At 34.9% G+C, this 13,568-nt stretch overlaps 1 protein-coding gene across 1 annotated transcript in view; it reads left to right on the top strand.

The window, feature by feature from the left end:
* The window catches only part of LOC116902795 (protein MMS22-like), a 112,448-nt gene that overhangs the window by 23,489 nt on the left and 75,391 nt on the right, over positions 1-13,568 (top strand). The window contains exons 10-11 of the mRNA XM_032905135.1: positions 5,636-5,698; positions 11,512-11,631. Of these exons, the coding sequence (XP_032761026.1) occupies positions 5,636-5,698; positions 11,512-11,631 (183 nt within the window). The remainder of the gene's footprint in view (positions 1-5,635; positions 5,699-11,511; positions 11,632-13,568) is intronic.

Raw genomic sequence — 13,568 nt, 5'->3', positions numbered from 1 at the left:
TTTCTTTTGTTTTTTTTTCTCTATATAATGTTTCTATAAACATCTACTAATCTTGAAAAATTGAAAATTCATGTTTTTATTGTTTGATAAATGAAAAGCAGTTGGTAGAAGTCTTGATCTTCAATCCTGTTTCTGCTCATAAGTACTTGTATGACTTTCAGTAAACTGTGTAGGCCTTTTTGATCCTCTGTTTCCTTGTAGAAAAGTCATGGTTTGCATTGCTCCAAAGTTTTCTTCTAGTCATAAATTCTCCAAGAGTGTCAGAGGGAAAGCATATGTCTTCAGAAATGAATCAGTGGGTTTTGTATATAATAAAATGAAAGTATTTCTTTTGGGGCTCGAAGTTTCCAGTATTTCTGAACTTTGTTATGGCTTAAAAAAAAAAAAAAAAGTCTAGCTTTTTCCTCTAGTAATGGTTTTTATTGGGTGTGAAATGCATTTTGAACTTAAAGTGTATTTAATATCCCAGTGATTATTCACTTTTTAGTGTGTTAAAAAGTAGGAGAGAAAATGATATATCCATTTTGTAGGTACAGAAATAGAGATGCATGGTGATTAAAGGTCACCTTCTTTTATCACTTAGACATACTTGATTGTTTTTAAGAATTCTCCAAAAGATTGTTTTTTAGAGGTAGATAGGATAGGATAGAGATAGAATAAACGTGAGTTCCAATTTACTGTAGGTATTTTATGTTAGCTGACATTCATCCTATCCGATTTTCACTTTTATTTCCAAGTTACCTCATTAGGAAATTAGTCACTCTTATGCATTACTATAAAGACATACTGGTTGATACCTTCAGAGTAACTATACAGATGCTGGTTTGGATCTGAAATATTTTTAGATCATAAATTTGAAAACTGCCTTGATGCTTTTTCCTCTTTATGATATATTGATATAGCTAGCTGTACAGTAGAACGTGGTTATATAGTAGTATGCTTTACTTCGCTGGAGAATAATGTGTGAGGGATGGTAAGACGTAATATTGGTTATGTGGTTTTTACCAGAGAAATATTATGCACTGAATTAGATGTTCCAACTTTCCCCAAAGTTTGATGTGAAATCTTTACATTTTAAGTATGTTTCAGATATGATTATTATTTTTATAAGCCTGTAAAAACAAAACAGCATCTCAGTTCTTCTATTAGAAGCTCTAGTTCTTTCAGTCTAGATGAGAATTTGTTATCCTCTTAAAATCTCAGTCAATCTATTTTAAAACCAAACACAATTTAAAGAAAAGAAGTTCTTTTGGGGATTATAAAATCAATTTTGACTCCTTTTTATACCTAGAACATGGGGTGATCAATCAGGCATTGATGTTCCTTTTTGAAGCATTTGAAATGGTAACAAAATAAAAGTTATGAGATATAATCTTAAAATGAGAGTTACACAAATTTCTAAGTAGTCTGCTGGAGGTGGAAAGTAGGAGTGACTGTTTCTGTTTCGAGTGGGGCTATTGCTTACAAAGCTTAAGTGAGCACCTTGCTTTCTAATGGTAGAATCAAAAAATAGGTAACATAGGTCCAGGTTTATGACCTCTCTGTGACTTGGCTTTTAGAAACTTGACATGTGGGCATTATTATAGTGAGAGGTAATATGCAGGAAAAACACTGTCCTGCTTAAATTTAAATTATGTAGAAGTAAAATATATTTTTAGTTTTATTGGGTTTTTTTCTTTTTTTTTTTTTTTTTGGTACTATATTTTCTTATGTTGGATTTGGACACGGTAGTTACCTTTTTCTTTCTTTTTTTTTTTTAAGACAAAGCTTTTCTCTTTTTCTTTATTGTTGCATGTATTCATATGTATAAATATATAAGTACAACTTGCTGAGCCCACCTAATGATGCTTCTATGCCTATGTGTTTAGGGCTGACCACTTGTTCTTTGATGTTGGTCAGAGAAAGCCTCATCCCTCAAGAAGACCAACTTTCCCTCTCTTAGCAGTCATTAGTTGCTTGTAGCCCTTCATCTTGAGGTTGATCTTTGTACAATCTTTGTCATCAACCTTCTTTGATACATAGTTTAATTTGCTTAGATTAGAGCCATCATGTAGTCTACATTTTCGAAATTATCTGTGTAAGAATTACATTCCTGACATTTTTGTGTCTTAAATGCCTTGATAGGACAATTGAAATGTACTCATTAACACGATTCATTTGTAAAACAAAAACTGAATTGTGTCAACCCTGTCCTGTTCCACATTACTCTGCCAGGGTGTTGACCTTTTCTTTTCTTCATAATGGTCTACAAGTTGTAAAATAGAATAAACCCTTCTCTCCCCTAAGTGCTTTTGGTCATGGTGTTTACCACAGCAATAGAAAGCAAGCTAGGCATGGATCTCAAGTTGGACCAGTCATTGGTTGGCTACTCTAATAATTGCTGTGCTATTACCCCAGCACATCTAGTAAGCAGGATAAATTGTAGGTTGAAGGTTATGTGGCTGGTGATCCAGGCCCTGTGCTGAAAGTCTTGCTTGGTTACAGGAGTTGGCCAGTTCATGCTCTCTATACCCCATTGGTCAGAATCTTTCCTAAGATCACCCTCACAGATATCATGGGAGTTTCTTTCGTATTAGCTTTCTACCTTGTCCTTGAGATATCACCCCCAACCCCCATTCCATTTTCTCTCCCAGTACTCTCTCCATCCTCCCCCTACCTGATTCCTCTTATTCTTGTTCCTCTAGTCCCCCTCAAGCCTTGAAATTTATTTTATTTCCCCTCCCCAGGGAGATTCATGTGTCCTGTCATCTACCTTTCTTTCCCCCCATTGAGCCCTCCTTGATTCTTGGCTTCTCTGGGTCTGTGGATTGTAGTATATTTCTCTTGTACTTTAGAACTAATATCTACTTATAAATGAATACATACCATGTTTCTCTTTCTGGGTTTAGGTTACCATATGTCTCAGGATTTTTTCCTAGTTCCATCCATTTGTCTGCAGATTTCACGATGTCGTTGTTTTTAATAGCTGAGTAATACTCCATTGTGTAAATATACCACATTTTCTTTTTCATTCTTTAGTTGAGGGTCATCTAGGTTGTTTTTAATTTCTAGCTATTATGAGTAAAGTGACTAGACCCATGTGACTAGAACAAACTTATTCCTGATACTGCCTGGAGGTCTAAGACCCAGAGGCTGGATAGTCCAGAGACCTAGGATAGAACCATACATGAATGGGGAAAAAAAGTCAATGAAATGATTTCTAATGTTATTCTGCTATACTACTAGATTGGTGCCTATGCCAGTTGTCAACAGAGGCTTTATCCAGCAACTGGTGGAAATGGATACAGAGGTCCACAGCCACACATTAGGTAGAGCTCAGGAAATTTTGGAAGAAGTGGAGGAAGGATTGTATGAACCAAAGGGGTCAAGAACACCACAGGAAAATCATCAGAATCAACTATCCAGGGCTCATAGGGATCACAGAAACTGAACCAACACCCAGGGAGTCTGTTCGAGACTGACCTAGGCTCTGTGCATATGTTAACTGTTATGTAGCTTGATCTTATTTTTGGGACCCTTTTCATCTTAGGTTGTTTTATACATGGCTGGTTGATATCCGTGGGAGACCTTCCCTTTCCTGGAAAAAAAAAAAGAGAGAGAGAGAAAGAAAACCAGGAAGAGTAGATTAGAGGGGTGTTTGGTTTCTTGGGAGGTGGGGGCTGGTCAGATTGTAAAACAAAGAATAGTTTAAAAAATTAAATTAAAAAAGAAAAGTAGGATAGGTAAGAAGTACATAGGGTAGAGAACAGGTGAAGTACCAAATGGAGAGTTTCATTTTTTCTCTCATGGAGAGTCAGAGCATACTAACCTGGCATCACTGTGTGACAGTATTCAGAGTGTATTCTTAACCAAGGTAGGCTCTATCTTTAGTGTTCATAGTTTTGTAGTTTTTTGTTTTTTGTTTTTTTGACTCCCATTACATATGCATGACCTGTCTTAGCCCTCATAGTTGATCTCTAGGCCAGTGACCCAAAGTCACACTATTGGTTTATGAGGTTGGATCAAATCCTGCCCTAAGACTGCATGGGTATGACCAGCCTCTTCTCTGTCATATCCTCAAACTCTCTAGTATGATAGACCTCCTTCCAGGCTTTGGGATTCTAATGGCTCGAGATGAGTGATTATTTTGAGTAATAAGTCATTACTTTAATAACTGTTATGTAACAAAGGGGGTAGTGAAATGAAACAATGCATAGCTCACTCTCAGTTTCTAAGACTTGGAGAATTTGGGGGGTCATTGTCTAGGTGGCTCCTGCCTCGGGATTTTCCTGGAGGCTTACTTGGGGCTGGAGGCTTTGGGCAGATTTTGTTTTGGTTTCCTATCTTGTGGGCTTCAAGCCTGCTCACAGTAGGGGGTTTCCTTGATTAAGTTCAAAATTATCAAGTTGGAAGCTTCATGGAAGTGACCTACTGTCAATAGGTATTGGTCGTCTGTTGAAAGCATCCCATCTATAGTAGCAGAGGGGATTATATAAATGCTTCAGTCCAAGGGTTAGTGATCATAAAAGGCTGTCTTGGTTGCTGACTACTACTGTTACTGTATTTCTTTTAATAATGGAATATTGGTTTAGTGCAGCTAGTATTTTATGTGAATTTTTCCAGCCTTTTCAAAACACAAGTAATGAATATATATGAATATATCTTTTATTAAGTAGGGCTTATCTTTATAAATACAGTCATCTGACAGTCTGATAGGAGTCTGTACCTTGACTGAGTAATTGATTGATTGATTGATTGATTGATTGATTGAGATGGCCTCCCTACTAGCCCAGTCTGGCCTGGAACAAGATCAGACCAGCCTGCTCTTGAACTCAAAGAGATTTGCCTCCTGACTGCTAGTATCAAAAGTGAACACCACCAAGTATTGTATCTTTAATTTGCTTTTTTAAATTTAAAAACTTTTTATATCTTTTCTGCATTAGAAATTGCTTGATTTTTAAAAAGTGCTTTTCATTCTTCTGGTTTTAACCATTGCCCACATATCTCAGTTTCTATGCACTGATATGCTGGTAGAACATTCTCCAGGCTTTCTTGTTAGAAATGCGAAATGTTGTAAATGTTCCTAAAAGTCCACTGTCACTTTCTTTCTTGCTACAGAGTCATGCATAGAATTGCAATTGCTAGATAGATGACCATTTGCTAAATTAAGGCATTATCAAGATTTGACCAAAAAAGAAAATCAGAAAGAAATCAGAAAGAAAGAATACCAAGGTTTTTTTTAATATGTAAAAATACATAAAAGGTTTAATAAAGTAGATTATATTTGTGATATTACAATAAAATGAAGGAAAATCTCATGTAAGGAGAGTTCAGAACACTGCCATGTAAACTTAAAAATAAATAATTGCTATATCACTTTTTTCAGTTAGATTATATGTAACAACAAATTAAATATTTAAAATATGATAAGCCTATAGATGTACTACTTTTATAAAATAAAATATGCCCAGATATGATTTCTATTAGAACAATGATAGATTTATTTTTTCCAAGTATGTTAGCTAAGATTTTACTGTAAGAAATAAAGACATTGCAAGGATATCTTAACGATAGAACTTTACACTTATACCATAATTTTAAGTATGTACGTAATCAAGAGCAATAGTTTAACATAGCTGTATTCTCTTTTTTTCAGAGACAGATGGAATCAAATTGGAGCTTTGTAGAAGAACTTTTGAAACAGTCCGTCACTGTTCAGGTATGAACTAAAATGAGGCGGTGTGCGACTTCTGCATTTTATAGTGTAAATTTTACCTATAGGAGCTAAAAACTTAAAATGATTTAAATGATAATTTATTACAAATCTGAGATTCTCTGAAGGGTCAACTAAGTAATTCATATTAAGTCCTTTAAAGATTTTTATTTTTAAGACTGAACTTGTCAGTTAGAGGACAAAGATAATTATCTTAGTTGGTGACTTTGAAAGAATGTATTCAAAATAAGTGGAAGATGCTTTGGAGTTATAAGCCACTCCTTGACTGTGTGATAGCAAGCCAGGCGACATGATGAAGGAGATAGTTGGTGGTATTGGAAATGCAGCTCTATCCTCCTCACAGCAGGAAGGTGACTTGCCTTGCCGAGCAATTTGTCTTACAGGCTTGAATCGTATTCTCACTGATAAGGTCCTCGTTTCTGAGCACTCATTTCATACCTTATCATTTTTCTTTCCACAGCGCTGTTAATGTAGTGCTTCATGGCCCAGAGGTCAGACTTGACCTCCTTTAAAATAGTTTTAAATGCACTGTTCATCTCATCTTTAAATATGTTGTAGCTCTGTAAAGTTCTATAATGTAAGTAACCCTTTATGGAAGGTTATGGTGTAGAATATTTTTTAATTTGGGGAATAAATTGCTTTTCTGTTAGTGAAGATTATTTAAAACTTGAATTGGCGTAAATATCATAATGTAAAAATATGGCTTTGAGTGTGTGTATGTGCTTATAGAAGTGATACATATGAAAACTAAGCCATTTCTCCACACCAAAAAGCTGAATATCTGAAACCATTGCAGAGGATTGAAGGCATATGTGCTGTCTGTGTTCGCTGAACATGAACATAAATGTTTCTAGTTATTACATGAACTTCAGTTATGAGCTAGGTGTCTGCTAGAATTCTGGGAGCTTAAGAATTTTATTTTAAAATACTTCCCTAACCACTCTAAAGGTACTTTCGTTTCATACTTTCTTGTATAATTTTTTTTTTTTTTGGGGGTTCTTTTTTTCAGAGCTGGGGACCGAACCCAGGGCCTTGCGCTTCCTAGGCAAGCGCTCTACCACTGAGCTAAATCCCCAACCCCTTTCTTGTATAATTTTAATTGCCTTTTTCTGTTTTATAATATATTAGTTTAGTAACCCAAAACACTTCTTATATTTTTTTTTTAAATTCTGGAATGTACGATATCAAGGAGTAGTCATGAAGTAAATATACATTGCATTGGCCACTGTCATTTGTCATTAAATCATTCTTTAATTTCTTCTTTTAGAATTTATATATGAGTACTGATTTTTGTCAACCCTCCCTTTTGAATCTTCCCCACCTGAAATTAAACTCATTTTTATTGACTTTGTACAAACCAAGTACAAGTAATTTCAGTGCAGTCTAGATAGTGTTAGTGTCTAGTAACAGTTTCGACATTAGGGTCAGAAACTGGAAGCTAGGTTTCCTAGGTAAGCTGAAATTACAAGCGTGCTTGGAACTTTCTTCCCCTAGTCTTTTCTCCCCTATTTCTTTGTATTTAATAATTAAAACATTTTTCATAAAATGATTTACAGAATTTTTGAGGTCTTTGTCATAGACTATTTCTTACATAGACATATATTGGTCAGGGACAACAGAAAAGAATTTGCTATTAAACTCCTTTCCATAGAAATATTTGCTTGTAATTAATACCTTAGTTAATACTTTAATTAATATTTCATATACCTTTTTCTCTTTAGATATTGACTTCCTTTAACTTAAGACTTTGACACTTAAGGTTTAGACCCAAGACCTTCTTCTCATTCACCTCTCTAGGTCCCCTTCACTAATCTTGTTCCAGATACATGTACTTTCGCAGGCACACTAGCATTTTAATGGTGGCAGTTGAATCTATTTTTAAGGCTTAAGATATGTAATCCTTAAAAACAGGTTGGATGATCAACCATCTCAATTTACCTAGCCTGGGGTTCAGTGACTCGAAACCAAGATAAATTAATAATGCTTCTTGAGCAGAGAGATCATGACAGAACTATTAAAGTTAAATGCTGCCATTCCCAAAGTTAGATCTAGTCAAGCATGCTGTAGTAAGTTGCCAGTTAGTTTGAAAATAAATCTTATATCCATGATTTTCGATAGTTATGTATAGCGAAATTAACCAGTTGTGTATACCAGTAGCTAAAGCTAAGTAATTTGTTCTTAAATTGACATATCCATATAGTAACTAAACTAAACTTTCAGTACTTCATTATCAAATGTTTGTCCTATGAAACATGCCCAAAGTTAATATGCCTGGCTTTCATTTTTCAAAATAAAACAGGGAGATGTTCTTTTATAAAAATTAAAAGTATTTTTTTGAAGCAAGTTTGTTGATTATAAGTAAGATATAATAGAGACAGTCTCATTTTCTGTCTCTCTGTCTATCTCTGTTTCTGTCTCTGTCACACACACACACACACACACACACACACACACCACACACACACACCTGAGATAAGAATGGCGATTAAAATGGTGAGTTGAGTAGCATGCCATAGTATGCCAGACCAGTGGGCTGGTCTGTGTAAAATGTGTGTGCTTTAAGGAGTCAAATTGTGATTCTTATTACACTTATGATCATTTATGCTAACAGTAATATTTCTCTTTAGCAGATAACAAAATGTAGTTAATGTTAGTGATAGTCTTGTGCTGATAATCTTAGGTCATGATGTTGTTTGTGTTCATATTTTACCCCTAAGAGACATAGGCTAAAATGGGTTAAACAGCTTGTATAAGTTTGGCCAGCTAGCTAAGAAATGTTAGAATTGGGTTCTGAATCTCCTCATATAGTTTCCAGATATGTGTGGAAACCACCTCTGTGTTCTGTAGTATTTTTGTTATTTCCCTCTGAATAATGTGATGAAGAATTACAGGCAAAGAAATGAATAAAAAATATTCTTAGGTATTTTCTTATTATAGGTTTGTTTTGTGGTTGTGATCTTAAATGAATATTTTTACTGCTTCCTCTATTCCTGCTGTGCTGTGCTCTTGTCTTAATTGTCTGAAACTGAAGACTGACAAGTCTGTTCTATCTGCAGTCTAGTTGATGCACACATATGGTTTAGAATAATGGAATAGTTGAGTATAAAGTGGGAACATCTATATAACATGTTCTGTAATTGGTTGTAAGCTTATAAACAAACATTTTTATATATCACATTCAACTGACTCACTTACCTATCCTTCCAGAACAGTGAATAATATTTTGAAACCATTTCATTTTCATCTGTAGCCATTAAAGGTCAATATTTTTACAACTTCAAAAAAATAAAAAGATCTCTCCTACAATGCTGTATTTAATTCTTTCCAGTTGTATATAGCACAGAGAATGTAGGTTCTGGATTCCAAGAATACAGATCAAATCTGGCATCTACTGCAAATTCTTTTCATTTTCTTTTGATATATAGTGTTTTGTATAATAGATTTAAGTGGTGCACCTTTCTCTTTTCCTTTCCAACTTGCCCACTTTTTTGGATTGAGCGTATGTTTTTGGATACTACATGACAAAAGAAGTTTCAGATTCCAAATAAACCCTTCAACATAAACTTTACAAGACACTTTTTTCCCTGCTGTACTCACATAACTAAGCTCAGCTCAGTATTAATGCTGTAAACACCAGGATGAGCTTAGATCTAGATTTGCTTTCATAATAAAGTCAGTGATGGACTTGGTTAAATGAATATGCAGGTACTTAAGTAGAAATGGTCTCAGACTGAGTCATAGATTTGTTTCTGAAACATTTTGATGAATGAGACATTATATTGAGCCCTGAAGATAATATTCTTGGCCTGAGAGAACTTGTAGATGCTTTAATTATGATGGACATACTTAACTCACTCCTTTGCAGTGACTCGTTTTTGGTCATCATTGTTTACTTGGTCTTTTTATATTTCTGTCTTCTTCCATACTTCTGTCTTCTTCCACTTCCTGACTTTCTTTCTTAAACAATGTAAACTATACAATAAATACAGTCATTACCGTAGAAAATCTTTAATTCCTAAACTCTTCCCTGTTTAAATCTGAAAAGTCCCATTTATCTTCTACTCTATTCTTGTCCACAGGTGGATATTGCTGGAGGAAATTCATCATTCCTTCTTACTTGTTCCACCTGTACATTCTTGAACATAAGTGTTAAGTAGCAGTCCACTGTAGACATTTTGCAAAACAAAAGAGGAAACCAGAACAAAGACAATATATCCTAATAACTTAATTTAGAACACTTCTGTAGCACATTTAGCCCACTAAAGTTGGTTGGCACTTTATTGAGAACATCTACGTGGCAAATGAGAACTTCTCTATCTTTGCAAATGTATATCTTCCAACTTCTTGGAACACTTTCCTTTTGTAGAGAAAGTGTTCTTGTTTCTACCAGAAACTAATTTCTTTCCATAAACACTTCTCGTTGAGGGACTTCCTTTATATATCTCCATTAAAATATATTATTCATCCCCTTTTATCTTCTCAGCTACCCATAATTGAGTTTTTGACATGTTGAAAGTACTCTTGTCATAGGCATCACTTACTTGTATATTGTTGAGTCTAAGAGTCCTTATTTTTCCCCAACTTGTCAATGACATTCAACCCTTGTCATCATTGGATGTATTTGAAATATTTGTTTTGGTTTTCATGATAACTAATTTTCTTCCCACTTCATTGGTCATTTGTTTTGTATATTCATCCACATTCCTTTACTCAGTAACTAAATGTTAGAATTCCAAAAAACTCTACTTTTTATTTATTCCTCATGTTTATGTGTGTTCTTTCCTTAACTTATTGGTATCTAGCCTCATAGCTCTAAGAACTATTAACACCCAGGTTTATACTAACAACTGTGACTTCTCCCAAGTTCTAGACCTGTGTGTTTTATTGTGTACTGAGCACCTGCTTGTGGATGCCCTATGCATTTCCCTCATTAACTTCTCACTATTCTTTGCCACAACCCATTTTGTAAAAGCTGAAATCTATGAATTTTTCTTAGTTGATATCTTCCTCTGCTTCTTTTTCAAATTCATCTTCGGAGTTGTTTTCTTATCTCGGACTTGGAGATTTCTAGAGTCCTTTTGGGGATCTTATCTTTAAATATTGTTACTTTTTTATGTTGATGTCATGTGCATAGATACACATGGACCATGGACTGTGTAATAGAAATGAGAGGTTGGCTTGCAGGAGTCTGTTCTTTCCTTTTAGTCTGTGGTCCTGGGATCAAAGCAGCAAGTGTCCATACCTCCCCATCTCTCAGTCTTCTAATAATACCTTTTCTTTGCTAGTGGGACTAGACCCTCCTGAATGTTAGGTAACACTTTGTAACTCTACTACTTCCTAGCACCAACCTGTGGTTTTCTAAAGAGCAAATAAAATTCTTTGAAAAGAATTTGCCTAAATTCTTAAGATGAGTTTTTGTACATTTTAATTATATCATTTCACATTTCTTTAGTTGTCTGTCTGCCTTTCTTTCTTTCTCTCTTTCTTTCTTTCTTTCTTTCTTTCTTTCTTTCTTTCTTTCTTTCTTCTTTCTTCTTTCTTTTTTTGTTCTTTGGATTTCTAATATCTGTTTTCAGACATCTGTTCTATGTTTGTTTTTAAGTAACTGAATTGTAAACTTTCCATTCTGTGCTAGTGGTCTTCAAATGAGTTTTGTTTTATGTCTAGTATTCTGAAGGTTGTGAAGGCCACGATTTGATGATACATATTCTTCATCTTTCTAGAAGTAGGTTGTTGAGTACATTATCAAATTCTACCAGAACCTTCTACTGCTTTATGACTTCAGTTTTATTTTTTAGGATGGTATACTAGAAGAGCAGTTACGAATGCATCTTCATTGTTGTTTGACACTTTGTGATTTTTGGGAGCCAAACCTTTCAGTTGTCACCATTTTATGGGAGTATTATTGTAAGAACCTGGTAAGTAAACAGAATATGGATTTGCTCCAAAAATTTGAAATTTATAACAATGAGGGACATTTTATGATTAATTTTGAGAAATACGAATTTTTAGATGCTAATTTTTTTTTTTTCGGGGCTGGGGACCGAACCCAGGGCCTTGCGCTTCCTAGGTAAGCGCTCTACCACTGAGCTAAATCCCCAGCCCCGCTAATTTTTGTTTGTAGTAGGATGTAGCTTGCAAGTGATTTTTATCTTAAACATTGTCTGTAGAAAACTGGCATATGAATTGGCATTTGGTGTCTCTTTTGAATGGGTATGTCTAAGGTTAGTTATTCTGTCACAGAAGATTTGGGAAATAGTTAACAGAATGTCATCATCTTTAAGTAATTCCATTGTCTGGAGAATTAAAATTCAAACATAAGAAAGGAAATGGATGAAAGCATGGAGTAAACTAAATTCTAATAAACTGATTTATTAGGAAGTGCTTGAATTTTATAAAATCACCACCATGCAAAGACTATTAGTGTTTGCTAATACCAATCAGAAGAAGCTGTTGGGAATCACTGATGTCGGCAGATTGGCCAGCAGTCTGATCAACCTTCACATCACAGAAAGTGTGTATCTTTTTATGAAATGCAGTAGGAGCTGCTCAGTACTACTAGTGATAACTTCCAGCCAAAACCTTTAATATGGTCAGGCTGTCGTTACTGATATGATAGCTACCAAAGGATGTTAAGTGAAGATGTGAGATTAAACCAGAATGCACTGTATATGTGTCTGAAATGGTCAAAGAATAAAATCAATGAAATAAAAAGAATATTAAGTGACTTTAGAGGAGTACAAATATGTACAACTAACAACCTTATATTAAAAAGAGAAAATAATGTCTATACTTGGTTGACATTTGTACATGCATATTCACTGTAGCACTGTTTGCAATACTCAAGTTAGGGAATCAGCTATGAATGGCCATAATGAATGGATTCTTTCCTTTTGTGGCCATTGCTAGAGTAGTGGCAGCTGCCAAATGAAGTTCATTTTCTTTGACCATACCAAAGCAAGAACGTAAAAGCATTCTACTGCCCCTCTTCACATTTGGGGAAAGATGTCTTTCCCATTTTGCAAAAACCTGAGACAGAAGCTCATTTTTTAATCTATGTCCATCCGAAATGCTGATGAAATTCAGGTCATTCAAGCATGCTATAAAGATAAGCATGCTGGCAAAAGTAGTCTACAGGGGAGCTATGTCATCTTCATTGGACCTGGTACACAGGAGGATACTAATGGCACTTGAAGGTACTTGCACCAGCAAAGTGCTCACCAGGTCAAAAATAAACAAAGATGTAGGCATAATGTTATTGTACACTGAGTAAAGATTATTTTTGGCATTATTCAAATGGTCATTTCTCTGCCCCCAATATCTGGTTGCAATCTGGACATGGCATTGTAGTGCTTAATCTAAGAATCTATCACTCAAGTTATATAAACATTGCTCCATATTTATTCTCTGATTTATCAATAAAAGCTGATCAGAGAATAGGATTGGACTTCCATCCTAGCAGGAGAGGAGACAGGGAGGGGACAGAGAGACTGAGGTGGGGATGGGTAGGGAAGAGAACATTCAGCCAAGTCCAGAAGACACTATGGGAACACACCTTGAGCAGAGAGAGCCTGACCAGTACTAAAGTGCAAGTATTTCAGATATCTGGCTGGGAGGTAGCCATATTAGGTCAGAGGATTAAAATAGATTAATAACTACTCAAGTATTGTGATATAAAAAACTTATTAAATAATCTTATAGTCTCCTTATTTATTTGGGAGCGCGACAAGATAGAGAAAAAATTTAAAATTGCTCTAACACAAAGACATTTAAAAACTTCTTGAATAGAAAGCCAAATCAAGCAAAGCAAGTTGAAAAGGGAAAAATAAATAAACGATTGAGAAGGTGCAAGAAT

The sequence above is a fragment of the Rattus rattus genome, chromosome 1, assembly GCF_011064425.1.
Source record: "Rattus rattus isolate New Zealand chromosome 1, Rrattus_CSIRO_v1, whole genome shotgun sequence".
NCBI lineage: Eukaryota > Metazoa > Chordata > Mammalia > Rodentia > Muridae > Rattus > Rattus rattus.
This window is presented reverse-complemented; position numbering and strand designations above follow the sequence as displayed.